This window comes from Papio anubis, chromosome X, assembly GCF_008728515.1.
Source record: "Papio anubis isolate 15944 chromosome X, Panubis1.0, whole genome shotgun sequence".
Classification (NCBI taxonomy): Eukaryota; Metazoa; Chordata; class Mammalia; order Primates; family Cercopithecidae; genus Papio; species Papio anubis.
Window position 1 is genome coordinate 2,747,830 of NC_044996.1, and position 18,931 is coordinate 2,766,760.

The 18,931-nt window shown below is 43.4% G+C and overlaps 1 protein-coding gene across 1 annotated transcript; it reads left to right on the top strand.

Annotated features, from left to right (window-relative positions):
- The first annotated feature begins 14,235 nt into the window (after positions 1-14,235).
- MAGEA10 (MAGE family member A10) lies at positions 14,236-15,493 on the top strand. The gene has a single exon (XM_021932797.2). It carries the CDS (start codon positions 14,295-14,297, stop codon positions 15,420-15,422), a length of 1,128 nt encoding a protein of 375 aa, XP_021788489.2. The 5' UTR covers positions 14,236-14,294; the 3' UTR covers positions 15,423-15,493.
- The last annotated feature ends 3,438 nt before the right edge of the window (positions 15,494-18,931 follow it).

An 18,931-nucleotide genomic window follows, 5' to 3' on the forward strand; every position in this document is an offset into this window, starting at 1 on the left:
AGTACTGGGAGAGGGCAGAGAACATAGTGCAGAAGCACATGATAGAGATATGGGTATAGAGATGTAGGTGCAGAGATAAGTACAAGGCAGTCATGCAGAGCTGTGTAGGCCAGGGTCAGGGGTTTGAACTTAATCTGAAGATCAATGAGGACCCACTGAGAAACATTATGTAGGAGAATGTTATGGCCAGATGAGATTTAAAATGGTCTCTTTGCTGCTGGTAGAACAGAATGACAAGGAGTAAGACTGGTTGCAGGGAGGCCATGTAGGAAGCTAGGAAAGGTGTTCAGGCAGTAGTTAGTGTTCCGGACAGGTGAAAATGCAAAGTCCAGACTTTCTAACACCCTTTTTAAAGAACACTTAAAAAAATACAAGGTACAAAAAATACAATGTACAAAATTCGGTAACTAAATATGGGAATATAGAAGATGAAAGGATATAGCTTGATAATCAGGTTTCTAGCTTGGATGTCTAAATGGATGGCTGTGTTATTTGTTAATTATGGTTTGGTGTTGAGAGTTCAGGATCTCTTGAGTTTAGTTTGGGGACATCCAATTAGAGATGTTCAGGAGGAAGTTGGATATAATGGATCCGAGGCTAGGAGAAAAATCTGAACCAGAGATAAGTATTTAGAAGTAATCAGTAGAACAATTATAATTAAACTTAGCAACAAAGAATTCTGTAGTAATACCAGAGAGATCACTTTCAAGTTGCAGGTAAATTTTAGATGGGCTGGAGGGAAATACAGGGGAAACTCTGATGAATTCTATTTTATTTGGAAATATGGGAGTGAAAGTATATGCTGAGAGTGAAAGAGAAGTGGTTTGAAGAGAGTAGAGAAGGTTTAAGATAGTCAAAGTAGAGGCCAGGTATTCAAACAACCAGTTGAACCTGGAGACTATGAGTATTCATTGAAGTCAATCTGCTTATTGGTAAGATTTTCTCTAGCAGCCAGTGTTCATCAGACTAAGAAAATGAGGTCAGTAGGAGAATGGCTTGTTAGATAAATGAAGACAATGGGGAAAATGAGTTCTCAGCCCTGGGACTGATACAGAGTAAGACAATGAATGAACGAATGAATGAGCTAATAATGAATGTGAGGGACTCTGTGAGTCCACCTAGAAAAAAGGGAGACCCAGTCAAAGCAATTCTTGTTTCAGAACCATGTGTAGGCTCAATACCATGGAGAGAGGGTCTTTCACAATTTCTACAGGTATCCTAAAAGAAGGAGGTGAAGCCCCCAGGGGTTCATCCCACATTAGCATTGGGATTTATCACTGACCTGAACCCTATTTCAGGACCTTGCTCAATACAGGCCATGGAGCATTGATAAGCTTTGGAGCCTGCACTATAGGAAGAGATAGAGACACCTACTGCATCCTCTTGGAAACCCCTGCTCCCTGTGCCCACACACTACTTGGCCTGGCCAGTCCTCATGGGGCTAAGAGTGTTTGCTCTTTGGAGTCCCATTAGAGAAGTCTCTGAGGAGGGAGCTGTCCCTCTATAAGTCTCATTCTCCAAGAGGGTGGGGTTTGCTGTTCTGAGCAGGCCTAGGACGCGTGCCAAATCTTTGCTGCAGAGGCTCTGAGCACTCCAAATCTGAGGCATAAAGACAGTATTTCACAGAAGAACAGCCTTCCTTTCACTGACTTCTTATTATTCCAATGTAACTTTTGGTAAGGATTATAAACATAAATGATTGCAACAGAATTGTTGATAGTAAATATTATTGCTAAGGATTAAAAACACGAAACAAATAATTGCATTAGTGGGTAGAAATGATAATATTAGGCCAGATGCTTTGGTAATTGTAGAATGCAAAGATAATAACTACAACATTACAGGTGGGCATGCGGATTGGGCAGAACCAAAACTGAGTCATCATTGTGAAAACCTCACTTCCCACTCAAACTGTCATTGCCTCCACATAGACTGAAAGCAAATGTCATAAGTCAGCCCATCTCTCATTGTGAAGTCCCTGTGAATCCCCTGTGGAATCTTGTTAAAATACAGATTCTAACTCAGAGGGTCTGGGTCCAGCCAGAGACATTGCATTTCCACAAGCTCCCAGGTGGTGTTACTGGCACTGGTCCGTGTGCCTGAGGAGAAATGTCCAGTCAGCGCCCCATCACTGGGACACTGGTACATAATGGTCACAATAAAGATCACAGCACTAGCTCAGAGTTGGGATCCCCAAGGCCAGATCTATAGCCTCTCTCTTTCCTTACAGAGTTCTGAATCCCAGAGGCCTGAGTCAGGCAGATGGAGATCAAAGTAACAGTTCCATTACTGATAAAATCTCATCCATGTAATAAAAAAACCACTTGTAACCCCAAAAGCTATTAAAATTTTTTTTGAAATCTCAATGGGAGGCCTTGGTTTAGTCAGGCAGCCACAGTAGGCCTGCCAGTGGGTGGGTCCTTCTCCCCCAAATTCAGCAAATGAGCCCACTCAGAGTGAGTGTAGCTGGTCAATGCCCAGGGGCTTTTGGCTTTCTCCTGAGGGCAAGACCCCTTTCCCTCGGAGGACAGTGGATCATACAAGTAAGCGAGTAGGCCTCAGAACAGACGTAAAGGAGGGGGTTGCACCAGAGGGAAAGATCTGCTCAGCGCCTCCTGTTAAGCTGTCTAACCTTGGGGAGCACAGATGGAAAAGAGGAGGAAAGTGGCCATGAGAATCACCTCTGAAGTCCCTGGACATGTTACCATGAAGCCTAGGACCTGGGGGGACCCACTTGCCCCAACCTAGTTTGAATGTGCAATGTGAGCCACGTGCCTTGTGGTGGGTTTGGGAGGTATGAAAGCCATGTGGCTTGTGGCGGACCTGGGAGGTCTCAGCCTTCTTGCTGCTGTCCCCCTCCCCGGGTCTCCCCTTCTCCCGCTGCAGTGTAATCACCTCACAGTGGCCAGAGTGGCCTGTCAATCAAATCAGATTATGTCATTGCCTCTGCTCAAGACCTTCCAGTGGCTTCCAGACACAGGTACAATGAAGTCTTCATCCCTCACTGAAGCCTGTAAAGCCTGGCATAGTCTGGCCCCTGCTCACTGCACCCCAGCTACCCGGCCTGCTCAGCTCACCTCAGGTCTCTTCTCACATGTCACCCCCTCACACTGCCAAGTGCACAGTCTCAAAAATACCCTTTCCTTCACCCCCTTGATTCCAACTCTCATTTGTTGATGGCACTTAGCATTGTCTGAAATTATACTTTTATGACTGTTTTTTATTTAATTTTCTTCCTCTTCTACTACATACACTCCCACACGCATACACATACTAAAAAGCAAGCTTCCTCTTCATTTTCACCACAGCAGTTCTTGTTAGAAGAGTGCCCAACACATAGTAAACTCTCAGAAATATTTGTGAATGAGCAAACCCTCACACAACTCTGTCAGGTAGGTATTATTTTATCTCCATTATTCACATGAGGAAACAAAGACACAAGGAGTTGAAGCAATATGCACAAGTGCACCTGCCCTTCTTCCAGGCTCTTCACTGCTCAACCACATTGCCCTTTTTTTTTAAATAGCTTTCCAACTGCCACCTCCTGGAGATTTCTGCTCAACTGATAATGCCCAGCATCCATTTCTCCCTTCCTCCTTTCTAACAGAACCCTAAGTTTTGTTTATGATTCCACTCCTTCCACATCAATTATATATATGTTGGGCAAAATTAATCCGTTTCGCACCTTGGACAGACTTGATTAATCTGAGGTAAGCCATCCCCCTTTGTCCCATATTTAGTTCAGAAATAGAAATGAAAATCTGGCTAAGGGATTCTTGGAGAGTTCTCACTCATTCTTTTGACAAAATTTCCAACAGTGATCCTCTTCTCCTGAACACAAATGAGAAAACCAGTAACTCCATTCAGTAGTGTAAACTGTCTTATAACCCAAGAGAAACCAGCCATAGTATGAAATGTATGGACAACAAAATGGAAAAAACTTGAGATCCTGATGACATCAGTAAACCACTGGATCAGCCAGCCTAAAGCCCACCCTATCTCAGGACTATGTGTTGTGTGATTCAATGTTTCCTTACTGTTTGAGCTAGCTTAAGTTGGTTTCTCATTTTATTTGAAGACAAATACGTAGCAAACTATATATAACAACCTTATCTCTACTCCTTCCTAAAGGAAGAGGGTGACGGGGAGACAGAATGTGAAATACCATCCATCAGACTCTGACTCATTCCTGACCCTTCAACTTGGCTCCCCTCACTGCGTTTCCATCCTCTAGACTTAAACCGTATGACAAAACTATCCCCCTTAAACTTCTTGAAGAACCCTACAGTCATCGAAAGTGGATCTAAATAGGATAAAGAATGGTCAAAATCTCTCCCACTTTACACGTCCACCAACTACTGTCTCAGGGGACTTCACTTTCAAGATGTCTAATAACTCATGTTTACCTCTCTTCCTTCCCATAAACCCACTGAAGTATTGTGAAAGGATCATAAAAGCATGAATAATCTCATAGCAGCATTGGAAAAGTTTAAAGTGTGCCATAAATGTCTACAACATGGAGCAAATTTTGGAAAGTAAGTTTATATGTGATAAAATTAATGGTGGATCTTAACAGAACTGAATAAACTAAAGCTCCATATAGGTGACAAAAAGACTTCTGAACATAGGAAAACCTAAAGATTAGAAGCAGTTATATCTGAGAGTGGAAAAATGCCATAGAGTCATCAGAGTAAAGTGTTCAGGAGCAGCTTTTTTGTGATAGTTTGCTCTCAAGGCAGCTGAATATGTCACTTTTTTTTCAGTTAAAGCTGTGCATCTGCTGTGGGAGACTACAAGAAGGGATATTAGGACTAGAGTGGGGAAAGTGAGACAGTGCTGCAAGTATCTTCAAACTGCCTCGAGGACAAACTGCCTCGAGGAGTACAAAGCATGCTCGCTCCCAACCGGAACATAACCAACATTTTGTACTCAGAATCTTGAGTCAATGTAGGATACAGGGAATTTTACTTATGCTGAGGTAATACATACAGCTATTAATATTGATCAGTCTAGACCAGTGATTCTGCACTTTTTGTCTACGCATGTAATCACTCAGATAGCTTTAAAATACTGACATTAAGTAGCTGTTACCTTTGGAATGGTATTAACTGGGAAAGAGCAAGAGGGAGTTTTCTTGGGTGCTAGAAATGGTCTATATCAGGGATCAGCAAACTACAGCTCACTGGCCAAACAGGACACACCACCTGTTTTTGTAAAGTTCTATTGGAATACGGACATCCTTACTCGTTTACACATTTCCCATGGCTGCTTTTGCACTACAATAGAGTTGAGTAGTTTCAACAGAGACTGGCTGGACCACAAAACCGAAAGTATTTGGTTCTTTTCAGAAAAAGTTTTCCGACCCTTGATCTATATCTTTATCTTAGTCATGGTGCATTGTGTATGTATGCATATGTATATATGCAAAGATCGATTGAACTGTACACTTAAAATTTGTATGCTGTTTTGTGTGTAAATTTTACCCTACCAAAAAATGTAAATAAACAGAAAGAAATTCAAGTGTTTGGGTAACACCTGCAGATATTCTCACTTAATTGTTCTCTGGTATGGTCTCCACATCAGGATTTGTAAAAGCTCCCAAGGTAATTCTAAGGAGAAAACTCATCACAACACTAGCTTCCATGATCACATAGCAGGGTAAAAGAATGTAGGAAATTGTACATTGGCTTTTAAAACTTTCATCTTTGGGTGAAATATATAACGTTGGCTCACATTTCTTTGGCAAAAGTCACATGGCCACATCTAACTTCAAGAGGTGGGGAAGAGCAATACACCATGTACTTGTTAAGATAACTGGAATATTTGGTAGATAGCACTGATTGCTACCCTGGTCTTCCTCTCTTGTCATTGAATATTTTATTTGTTCTCCTTTCATCATGAAGAACACATTTATACCCCCACTCCCATGAGAGTAATCAAAAAGTCTCATTCCATCACTCTTTCCCTCTCAAAACCTAGAATCTCTGAGTCATGTTTGAAAATTTCTTTATCTTTTCTGGAGATGGCCCCTCTTTGTCGAGAGTTACTAACTAAACACAAAGTTGTTTGCCCCCTCATATGTAACATTCAGTGGTGAAATAGGGAAAAGGATAATCACAATAAACAATCTCCTCTAGAGAGAAGAATGGGAATCGAATCAGTCACTGGGATGGGAATACAGTCTACCATGTGCCCAGAAGGAAAACAAAAAACATTTGGACAACAGCAATAATGATCCACCAGGATAAACCCGGACATATTTTAGATCAGTTTTCAAACTTCATGGATAAAGGTAAAATACTACAGTTTTCTACAAAGAAAGAAGAGATTACCATTAAAAATATGAATCTCAGTGTTATCAGACTTCTCAGGCACAACGCAAGTTGTTAGAAACAGTGGAGTGACATCTATAAACTGCTGAAGGAAAAAGATTTTTAAACTAGAGTTGCCTAATCAGAAAAAGTATCAATCAAGTATTAGGGCATAGTAAAAGCCTTCTCAAGGATATAGGGACTCAGGAAATAGAAGATTTCCTTTTGAAGATAGCTTGTCACCTTCTTAAAAACACTGAACATAGTCTCACCTTAGATTCAGCAAGCACGCTCCTGGGTATTTTCCTAACTGATTTGAGAACATATGTTCACTCAAATCCCCATACATAAATGTTTATAGATGCTTATTTGGTAATCACCCCAAACTGGGATATGTCTTTTAATGGATGAATAGATAAACACACTGTGACACAGCCTTACAATGACATGTTATTCATAAATAAAAAGAATGACCTATAAGACATGCAAATACATCAGAAAATATTAAGTGCATATTGCTACATGAAAGTAGCCAGTTGGAAGAGGCTACAGAGCGTATGACTCTATTTACATGACATTTTGGAAAGGGAAAAAATTATAGAAACAATAAACATGTGTAGAAAAGTCTAAAAAGGTTAAGCACGGGAGATTCATTAGGGCAGTGAAATTATTTTTATGATACTGCAATAGTTCATACATGATAGTATGTGTCAAAAATCACAAAACTTTATAGCAAAAAGAGTGAATCTTGATGTATGAAAATTAAGGAAATAATTTAAGAGATCAAAACATTCCAAGATGAAATGTAGAATACAGCAAAGCATTCTAACTGTATTAAAAATGTATGAAACATGAAAAAAATGTATGAAACAATCTCACTGAAGGGCATGACAGGAATTTGCTGCCTTAAGTAACTTGGAAATGAATCTTGTAAAGCTAAGATCAAAAGGAACTGTATGTAAGTGCTGTACTATAGTTAGTAAAGTTGTTTCCCACGGGAGTCCAGATTAATAATTCTGAAAACAGTATACATGTATATTGGAATTGAACAATTAACTGAATGAACTGACAGATGACAGGAGATGAGTTTCTCATTGTTGGAATGGGAAGTTACAGGTAAGCAAGGGGAGGAGGTTAGAATAATCTTTGTTGTAATGGATTAGAGTTGGAGACATCAGCATAAAGTCATGTTCAGTTTAATATAGTTACAGATGGTTACATATGCAAATATTTATAGGTGTGTGTAGATATACATATATATTTCATTGCTCTGTGAACTGAGAAAGCCTATAAGTAACAACTTCCCCAGTAGCAGCAAGCACACCTAGCACTAAGATGTGAGTTTCTAAAACCATCAACTAGTAAAAATAATTAGGGCTCCTTGGAGAAATGACTGATTCTGAGACTGGGGCATGAAATACAGTTGCTCTGTGGATTCTACATCCATGGATTTAAAAATCCGAAGATCAAAAATATGCCAAAAAACTGGATCTGTTCATAACATGTACAGACTTTTATTTTCTTGTCCTTATGCCCTAAACAATAGAGTAACAACTATTTTACATTGCATTTACATCATATTAGGTATTATAAGTAATCTAGAGATAATTTAAAGTATATTAAAGGATGTGCACAGGTTATATGCAAATATTATACCATTTTGTATAAGAGATTAAGCATCTACAAATTTTGGTGTTCATGGGAGGTCCTTTTAAAAAAAGTTTTTTGAGTACAAAGTAAGTGTATATTTTTATGGGGTACATGAGATGTTCTGATACTATGGAAGTTCCTGAAACCAATCCCCCAGGGATACTGAGGGAAAACTGTATATAAAATGAGCCTGGAGCATTTCGTAGTGTCAGAAAGTAAGGTCTGAAAAACTTCTTAAGGGACATCACAAGTGCTGCATTCAGCAAAATCCATACTACGGGAAACTAGACAAAACACAAGACCTGTTTATTTCTTTTGTTTTTTTGTTTTGTCTTGTTTTAAGATGCAAGGAAAAAAGATTAATAGTTGGAGAAATTACAGATTAAAAAGCACTAAGTGACATATTCAACAATTACAATGATTAGATCATATTTGAACACTGATTCAAAGAAACTAATTTTTAAAGTATGTGTCTGCTAGGTAAATATGGACATTATCTGGGCATTTGATGATTACTCATTTAAATTGTTAGGAAATACATTTACACTGGATTCATGTTTCACAAAAGAGTTCTTATCTTTTATAAAAGCATATGAAATAATTAGAAACAAAATGACACAACGTCTGGGATATGCCTCAAATCATTACAGTAGCAAGAGATGGAAGTAGGTAAGAGTAAAATTAGAACCAGATTGGACAATGTATTGAAAATTGTTGATGCTAAGAGTCTGGTACATTGGTTCATTATACTATTCTCTTTAATGTTGTGTATGTTGAGAATATCTATAGTAAAAGCTTTTTATTGTAAATATCATGCCATTAAATTTGAAATCCTAAGTGAAATTGATCACTTACAGGTTTAATCAAACAATACAAACTGAAACTGTACAGTATTCAAAACTCAAGCCACTGCCAAATGTTCCAGAATAAGGCAGTTTGGGAGGCCAGTTATACCAAATGATCATGGAGAAACAAATTACCATCTTATGTAAACTCTTCCAAAGCATACAAAAAGGTAGGTAATTATTCAAATCGTTTTGCCAGGCCAGCACTCTTTGATTCAAATACCAGATGAGAACAACCAGTGAAAAGAATGCTTGAGCCAAGCTCTCTCACATAGCAGCAAATATTCTAAATAATTTAATAGCATATTCAACATAGCAGTATATTAACTGAACAAACAAGCTCTGTCCAAGGAATAAAAATTATGATTTAACATTAGAAAATGCTTTTAATGGTAATTCCCCGTAAACAAATTAGAGGAGAAAAAACACTTGATTATGTCAATGGCTACATAAAAAGCATTTCAAAGAAGTTTAACACAAGATAATGGTTAAAAAAAAAAAGTAAAGAAAAAAGTAAACTAACACTAGAATAGAACTTGCGTTATTTAAAATCTATAGCAAACACACTTAAATGCGAAATGTTACAAAAATTTCCATGAAAGCCAGGAACAAGACAAAAATGTACGCTATCTTCTCTATTGTTCAAAACTGCACTGAAACACATAGCCAGAGCTATGGGTATCAAAATAAATAAGATACATGAATTTTGAAAAGAGATATTTGGAGGCAATGTTATCTTTTAAGAATATTCAAAGGAATAGGCATGTGAAATATTTAAATGAATAAAAGGCTTCAGAAGAAAAATGTTTTATGGAAGCTCATTATAGCAAGATCAAGACACTGGTCATACAAAAATAGTAAATAAATAGAACATACAGTAGAAAATATCCCATTAAAAACAGCAAAAAACTCCTAAAATTACCTTAAAAATAATCCTAACAAAAATGAGCAGGATCTTAATGGAGGCAACTGTAAAAGTTTGCTGATAGATTCAGGTGGAAGAAGTCCCAAATAAATAAAGCATTATACCATATCTATTAATGGAGAACAGAATATTTTAAAGGTGTGAATTTTCCTTAAATTATTTACAGAATTAGTGCCTTACCTTTAGTCCAAAATGAGCATCAAGTTCATATTGCTGACTTACACTCCAGAATCAATCCTGGAGGGGAGAAGGGAAAAACCATTATCAACACTCAACAAATTCTACACAGCAAAACATGATAGAATCCTAAGGAGACTGCAGAATGTTGAACTGGACCTTGTGTTTGGAGTAGGGGGAGGGGAGGACAACAGTGCATTTGAGGAGGTCTGTAGCCTGCATAGACGGCAAATAAGAGGATGAATAGGAGGAAATATTTGAACTTCTGGCCCTGCTTTATTGCACAATCTGAGGCAGCACTTCACACCACGATGCCGTAGCTCTGGAGTGATATCAGGACAGCAGGAAAGATGGGGTTGATTGAGGGAATATGACTCTGGAGTCTGTTCTGCTAACCACCTGAAGCCACCTTAGTGACGACTGGTCTTTTTGAGAAATTATTGGAATATAAAGAATGGACTAGAAATAGAATAAACAGTGAACCACATAGAATAAGGTAGGTATTCTTTCATGAAATGTTTTTTATATATATGTAAATTTATATATATGTGTATATATACATTTTATATATATATATATATAAATACACTTGGCAGATATTTAAAATATATATTTTTACTAGGAATGAGGGTTAAAAAGCCAGACATCACTGCATTGGACTATAAAAAGTCAGCTAAACTCAAAACAGCAGGACCTCCCCACACCCCCATGGTCAGCCTTTTTCTTGTAGAAAATATACACTTTAGGACAAAAAGTTTGCCAAGTCTACTTTTGGCTTGGGAAGAGCCCCCTTAGGAAGGTGTGTGTCTTCTCCCAGAGGTCATTACAATCACGGGTGTTGCAGCTCCCCAGTGACCATCTGGCCTGGGACCCCCACCCATGCTTTGCAAGGGGTGCAGCTGGGCAAATGATCAGAGGTGACAGAAACAGAGCCTCTCCCACCCATCACTTCATCAAAGAGACAAGAGCCAGGAGGAAGACCCCCCTGAGTGAGGACCGAGGGTCCACCTACCCCACACAAAGGGGCCACAGAATCCAGCAAGCCTCTCCTGTCAGCCCTGGAAGACCCTGGCAATATTGTCACCCCGAACACAACCCTCCCCTCACTGTCACCTAGGAAGACTCCGAGTCAAGAGACATGGTGTAAGGGGGGCAGACATCCTCAGCACAAAAAAGGGGTCCAGGCTTTTCCAGGCACCAAAGTCGAGACTGAAAAACCCCATCCACACCCCCACCACGACCCACAGTCCCACGATCCCCATCCCAGTCCCCACCTCTACGCCCCTCCCCACACTCATCTTCACCACCAACCCTGCCCCAACCCCATTATCACCCCCTCCCCACCCCACCCGGACTCCCACCCCCACTCCCACCCCAACTCCGGCAGAATCCACTCCGCCCCTGCTGTCAACCCAGGGAAGCCCCGGGGGCCGGATGTGACGCCACTAACTTACGCCTCAGGGATCAGAGAGAAGCGAGGTTCTCGTTCTGAGGGACAGACTTGAGATCGGCTGAAGAGAGCGGGCCCGGGCTCTGTGAGGAGGCAAGGTGAGAGGCTGAGGGAGGACTGAGGACGCCCCCAACCCAGAGAGAAAGCCCTAAATAATTCAGCGCCGCCTCTGCTGCCAGCTCTGGACCACCTGAGGGCAGACTTCTCAGGCTGGGTTGTCACTCCCCACCCCCGCCCCCACTCTCTCTCGCCGCTTAAGCCGCAGGGGACTCTGGGAGTCAGAGCTTGGTGTGACCAGGGCAGGGCTGGGAGCCACCCCTAGGTTCTGCCAGCATCAAAGTCAGGACGCTTAGAGAGGGCTCTGCCCCTGATATCAGCCCTGGGAAGCCCCGGTCATGGCGACCAGGAATGCAAATTCTGACGTCGGTATCTGGGGCTGACGGAGGGAAAGGGATATTGGTTCCAAGAATGTGGCTTCAGGGGAGCAGAGGGTGGGCCCAGACCCTGCTGGGAAATGAGGGAGTCATGAAGGGATCCCAGGACAGGGTGCCCACCCCACTCCTGTCTCAGACTGAGATGTCTCCTCACTTGGCCTCTGGAATGCAAGGGACGGTGACTCAGGTCAGCGGCGGGGGGGCGGGGTAGAGGAGAGCAACCCTGCCAAGAGCCAAGGGGAGGAAGAAGAGAGAGGACTCAAGGGACCTTGGAGTCCAGATCAGTGGGGACCTCAGCCCTGGGCAGTTTCAAGCACGGTGGCCCATGTGATGTGTCTTTGCTGTGCCTTTGGGGTGTCAATGAGGAGAGGGCTACAGTCTGAGGAATGAAGCCTCAGGTCATCAGAGGGAGGAGTCCCAGAGCCCTGAGGGAGGACTCAGCAGATCCCCGCATCTCAGAACTAGGAAATCTGTCCCTCCTATCAGCTCTGGAACCTCAGGCAGGACTCTGAGGAAGGGAAGTGGCCCCCACTTTCTCACCGGGGATCCCAGGGAGATGGTAGCCTTGGCGTACAAGACTCATACACGGTTCAGCAGGAGGGAAAGGGCTGGGCCCTGTCGGGAGTAAATCTGAATTTATTTGGGAGGACACCCAAATAAAGAAAGTCTCCATCCCGTCCCCCTCCCCTCTCCCCTACCCCCCGCCAAATCTCCTCCTTCTGTCAGCTTTGGGAATCCCATGCAGGTGTCAACGTGTGGTGCCCCTCCTCCATTTCTGCCTCCCGGGTCTCAGGGTGATGAGGACCTTGGTCTGAGGGTTGCTGAGAAGTTATCACAAGGTTCCACACTTGGTCAACAGAAGGAGGAGTTCCAGAATCTGCAGGACCCAAGGTGTGCCCCTTAGTGAGGACTGGAGGTACCTGCAGCCCAGAAAGAAGGGATGCCACAGAGTCTGGCTGTCCCCTATTCTTAGCTCTGAAGGGACCTGATCAGGATTGACACTAAGTGGCAAGCTCAATTTTGCCACAGGCAGGAAGTTGAGGAACCCTCAGGGAAATGGAGTCTTGTTGTAAAGGGGAGATATCTGCCCTGGACACCCCACAGGGGTGACAGGATGTGACTCCTTCTTATTTTTGTTTTGGAATCTCAGGGAGGTGAGAACCTTGCTCTCAGAGGGTGACTGAAGTCAACACAGGGAGCCCCTCTTTTCTACAGACACAGTGAGTCGCAGGATCTGACAAGAGTCCAGGTAAGGAACCTGAGGGAAATTTGAGGATATCCCCAGCCCATAACACAGATAGGGGCCCCACAGAAATCTGCCATGACCCTACTGTCACTCTGGAGAACCTAGTCAGGGCAGTCTGCTGAGGCACCCTGTCTTATACAAGGATCACTGGTCTCTGGGAGGGGGAGGTGTTGGTCTAAGGGAGCTGCAGTCGGGTCAGCAGAGGGAGGGTCCCAGACCCTGCCAGGAGTCAAGGTGAGTACTGAGGGGACACCATTCTCCAAACGCACAGGACTCAGCCCCACCCTGCCCCTCCGTCAGCCACGGGAATTCACAGGGAACTGTGGGTAGATGGACTCCCCTCACTTCCTCTTTCCATGTCTCCTGGAGATAGGGCCTTGGTTTAAGGAAGTGGCCTCAGGTCAACAAAGGGAGGGTCCCAGGTCCTATCAGGCATCAAGATGAAGACCAAGCAGGCTCCTAACCCCAGGACACATGGACCCAGCTGAATATGGCCACCTTTTGCTGTCTTTTCTAGGAGGACCTCCGCAGTTGTGACCAGATGTGGGTCCCCTCATGTCTTCTATTTTGTATTAGGATGTAAACTTTTGATCTGAGAGTTTCTTAGACCAGCAAAGGGGCAGGGTCCAGGCTTCTCCAGGAGAAAGGTGAGAGCCCCTGTGTGAGCACAGAGGGGACTACCCACCCGAGAGTAATGCGGAACTCACAGAGTCCAGCCCACCCTCCTGACAACACTGGGAGGCTGGGGCTGTGCTTGCAGCCTGAACTCTGAGGGTCCCTCAGTTCCTCTTCCAGGAGCTCCAGAGACTGTGAGGTGAGGCCTTGGTCTAAGGCGGTGTTTTCAGGTCACAGAGCAGAGAGGTCCCAGACAGTGCCAGGAGTCAAGGTGAGGTGCATGCCCTGAATGTGTACCAAGGGCCCCACCTGCTCCAGGACAAAGTGGACCCCACTGCATCAGCTCCAGCTACCTTACTGTCAGTCCTGGAGCCTTGGCCTCTGCTGGCTGCATCCTGAGGGAGCCATCTCTCACTTCCTTCCTCAGGTTATCAGGGGACAGGGAGACCAAGAGGTCAAGAGCTGTGGGACACCACAGAGCAGCACTGAAAGAGAAGACCTGTAAGTTGGCCTTTGTTAGAACCTCCAGAGTGTGGTTCTCAGCTGTGGCCACTTACACCCTCCCTCTCTCCCCAGGCCTGTGGGTCCCCATCGCTCAACTCCTGCCCACTCTCCCACCTGCTACCCTGATCAGAGTCATCATGCCTCGAGCTCCAAAGCGTCAGCGCTGCATGCCTGAAGAAGACCTTCAATCCCAAAGTGAGACACAGGGCCTCGAGGGTGCACAGGCTCCCCCAGCTGTGGAGGAGGATGCTTCATCATCCACTTCCACCAGCTCCTCTTTTCCATCCTCTTTTCCTTCCTCCTCCTCTTCCTCCTCCTCCTCCTCCTCCTCCTCCTCCTCCTGCTATCCTCTAATACCAAGCACCCCAGAAGAGGTTTCTGCTGATGAAGGGACACCAAATCCTCCCCAGAGTGCTCAGATAGCCTGCTCCTCTCCCTCAGTCATTGCCTCCCTTCCATTAGACCAATCTGATGAGGGCTTCGGCAACCAAAAGGAGGAGAGTCCAAGCACCCTACAAGCCTTGCCAGACAATGAGTCTTTACCCAGAAGTGAGATAGATGAAAAGGTGACTGATTTGGTGGAGTTCCTGCTCTCCAAGTATCAAACGAAGGAGCCGATCACAAAGGCAGAAATACTGGAGAGTGTCATAAAAAATTATGAAGAACACTTCCCCGTGATGTTCAGTGAAGCCTCCGAGTGCATGCTGCTGGTCTTTGGCATTGATGTAAAGGAATTGGACCCCACTGGCCACTCTTTTGTCCTTGTCACCTCCCTGGGCCTCACCTATGATGGGATGCTGAGTGATGTCCAGAGCATGCCCAAGACTGGCATTCTCATACTTATCCTAAGCATAATATTCATAGAGGGCTACTGCACCCCTGAGGAGGTCATCTGGGAAGCACTGAATATGATGGGACTGTATGATGGGATGGAGCACTTCATTTATGGGGAGCCCAGGAAGCTGCTCACCCAAGATTGGGTGCAGGAAAACTACCTGGAATACCGGCAGGTGCCTGGCAGTGATCCTGCACGGTATGAGTTCCTGTGGGGTCCAAGGGCCCATGCTGAAATTAGGAAGATGAGTCTCCTGAAATTTTTGGCCAAGGTAAATGGGAGTGATCCCAGATCCTTCCCACTGTGGTATGAGGAGGCTTTGAAAGATGAGGAAGAGAGAGCCCAGGCTAGGATTGCCACCACAGATGATACTACTGCCATGGCCAGTGCAAGTTCTAGTACTACAGGCAGCTTCTCCTACCCTGAATAAAGTAAGACAGATTCTTCACTGTGTTTTAAAAGGCACATCAAATACCACATGATCTCACTCATATGTGGAATAAAAAAAAAAAAAAAGTTGATATCGTGGAAGTAGAGAGTAGAACAGTAGTTACCAGAGATTGGGGAGAGGAAGGAGAAGAGGGGCTTGGAAGCAGTTAGCCAACATGGAAAATTACATTTAAACAGGAGGAATAAATTCTAGTGTTCTGTTGCGCAGTAGGATGACTATAGTTAACATTAAGATATTGTATATTACAAAATAGCTAAAAGGAAGGCTTTTCAATATTGTCACCACAAAGAAGTGATAAACGCATGAGGTGATGGATACACTACCTGATTTGATCATTATACTACATATACATGAATCAGAACATCAAATTTTACCTCATAAATATCTACAATTGCATGTCAGTTTTTTTTTTTGTTTTTTGTTTTTTTTTTTTTAATTTACGAAAACAAATGACAAGAGAAATCAATGAAGTATGTAGTGGAGGGCCAGGCTGAGGCTGAGGAAAATACAGTGCATAACATCTTTGTCTTACTGTTCTCTTTGGATAACTTGAGAACTTCTTTTCTTTTCTTCTTGGTATTTCTTCTTCTTCCGCTTCCTCTTCCTCCTTCTCTTCTCTCTTCTCTTCTCTTCTCTTCTCTTCTCTTCTCTTCTCTTCTCTTCTCTTCTCTTCTCTCTTCTCTCTTCTCTCTTCTCTCTCCTTCTCCTTCTTCTTTTTTTTCTTTTTTTTTTTTTTTAACAGAGTCTCACTCTATTGCCCCGGCAGGAGTGCCGGGGCAGTCTAAGCTCACTGCAACTTCCACCTCCTGGGTCCTGGGTTCAAGCGATTCTCCTGCCTCAGTCTCCTGAGTAGCTGGGATTACAGGTGCGTGCCACCATACCTGGCTACTTTTTGTATTTTTTAGTAGAGATGAGGTTTCACCATGTTGGCCAGGCTGGTCTCGAACTCCTGACCTCAGGTAATTCGCCCTCCTCAGCCTCCCAAAATGCTGGGATAACAGGTGTAAGCCACTGCACCCAGCCTCTTCTTGGTATTTTAAAATGTTGTTACTTTTACTAGAGAGTTTATGAGCTTCAGAATCTAAGGTCACACATTTATTTCTGTTTATCCAGTTTAAGAAAGAGTTTTGCTATTCTGTAAAACAAATTGGGAACCCTTCGATCTTATTTGTAATCTATAATAAAATAACATGGAACTAGAATAGTAATTTTCTTGGACATATAAAAAATAGTAAAATAGAGAAAATAATGTTAAGTGTTAGTATTTTTATTTGTTTATTATTTTTATTTTATTGTCCTGCAAAGTTAGAAGATATATCCCTGGATCTTTGTTAAGTCGAAATTAAACTGTAATAAATGAAACCTTTGCTCACTGGTTCATTTTTTTCCCCAAACATCCACTGAGCATCTGGTCTTTGGAAGGCCCTGGGTCTGTAGTGGAAATGTTAAGTCAGAACCACCTTTACCCATAGGGTGGTAGAGTCTAGGGGCTGCAGTCAAGTAATAAGGTGGTGAGATATCCTCTAAGACCTAGAGGAAAAGTAAGACAGGGATGAGAATATTGGGCTGTAGGTGACAGTGGTCACGTACATCTCCTGAGCCAGGACTTTTGGGGCTTTGAGAAACTGCAGTTCCTTCTGGTGAAGATGAATCCAAAGAAGCTGGGTGGTGCCAGGGTCAGAGCCTCACATAGTTGAGAGAGAAAATCCTGGGATGTAAAACTGCTCTGAGCAGTTCCTTTTGGGTGGTGGATGAACGGAGAAGAGTCCACCTGGGGCAGGAATGGAAGGTGTTCTGCACTCTTGTCTCAGTGCAGTTGAACATAGCACAATAACTAGGTGATAGATGCTCATCTTATGCAAGGGTCTCCTGAGAGATAAGGATCTCATAATAAATAAGCCTATGAATTGATGCCTAGAAGTTAGCTGACTCCATTAGAGAAACATTTTAATTGGGTCATTTTTTATGTAATTTGTACAACACTAAGCAAGGGCTAGAATTTGGTGACGAAATGAATGAAAATCATGATTTGGATGGAAAAGAACCTTGGAGAGAGGGAAGGAGTTGATACTTGACTCATATTCCATGAGCTTTGAGCAGCATCCAGCAGGGAGAAACTCCTGCACATGAAATTTTGAAAATACATCCTCTTAAGAGGGAAAATTTACAGAGTTTTATTTATGAAGCAACATTTGTGACTGATTTGGGATTCCATGTCCCATTGAGCTGCATATTCTGAGATGTACTGGATAATAATGACAACAAAAAATGCTGAGTACACTGTGGTGGGATTTGAGGTCAAATAATATTAGAAATAACAGCCATCTGCCATTCATTAAACTTCTAAATATGCCAGGCCCTAAGCCAGGTGCTTCACTTATATTGCTCATACTCCAGTAGTCCTATTGGACAGGGCTTATCACACCTGCTTCACAGATAAAGAACCCAAGGCTCACAGGGCTTGGGCATTTCCCAGAATCACATGGCTAGTAAGTAACAGGGCTGAAACCAGACTGCTGGTCTGAATTTCTGTAGAGCCCATGCTGTTCCCAATCCTCCCAGCTTGAGGCCAACCTCCTGAATAATACTTCATTTCTCTTCTCAGCACTGTACTATATCTTTCAGGTGACAAAAATAGGAACTCTGAGTCCAAAGTATCAGTAGCAGGCCTAGAGAAGGTGACAATGAGAATCAAACACCATTTCAGGGTGGCCTGTGGACCTTATTAATCCAGGGACCTCCTGTGTCAATCCCCAGGGTTCCTTGAGAGCTGACTCTACCCAGGAGCTGGCACTTCTGTTCAGAGCCAGCACTTCCCCACATTACAGCACCCTTTCCCTGGTTGTCCCCAGTGTTCCCTCCTGTGAAAATCTGGAACCTGGCCTGCTGCATAGCTTGTCACTGTGGTCTCTGCTAAAGGCTGTGCCCAGAACACAGTAGAGAAGCCCAGAATCGCCTGTTCTCCCTGTGACACGGAGCGTGCCTACACCCTGCAGAAGTACTCTGAGTGTTCTGCCCCATTCCGGGAAATCTCTCTTATAGTGGATGTCTAAATATCAGTGCCCAAAGCCACATTTATGTAGAAATTTACGTTGAAAGGGCCATTCAACTTCTCCTCTGCTTTCAAAGGATTTGGTCAGGAGCCAGGGAAGGAGAGCAGACAGGACATCCTCGGCTGGCAAGGGGCGTTAGGAGGATGCAGGGAAGAGCAATTACCAGAGTCCATGAGAGAGACCACATGTGAAATCAAATCCACAGAGCCCCAGGCAGGCTGCCACTCAGCTCTGAATCCAGATTTCAGCCCCGTGGGGGCAGAGACCTGAGGGAGAGAAGTGGGAAGTGGGGAAGGAGGACAGGGCAACAAACAGGGATAGACTTGGGAAATCTGGACACCATCATCATCAACAGGATGTGGCTCTGTGATCTTAATGGGCAGGACTGTTGGCTGAATGCATTAGCGGCATGCTGGACACCTTATGCTCTTTCAA

Bases quoted from the DNA above. Each gene is read 5' to 3' on its own strand.
- MAGEA10 (XM_021932797.2), top strand. From the start codon at position 14,295: ATGCCTCGAGCTCCAAAGCGTCAGCGCTGCATGCCTGAAGAAGACCTT.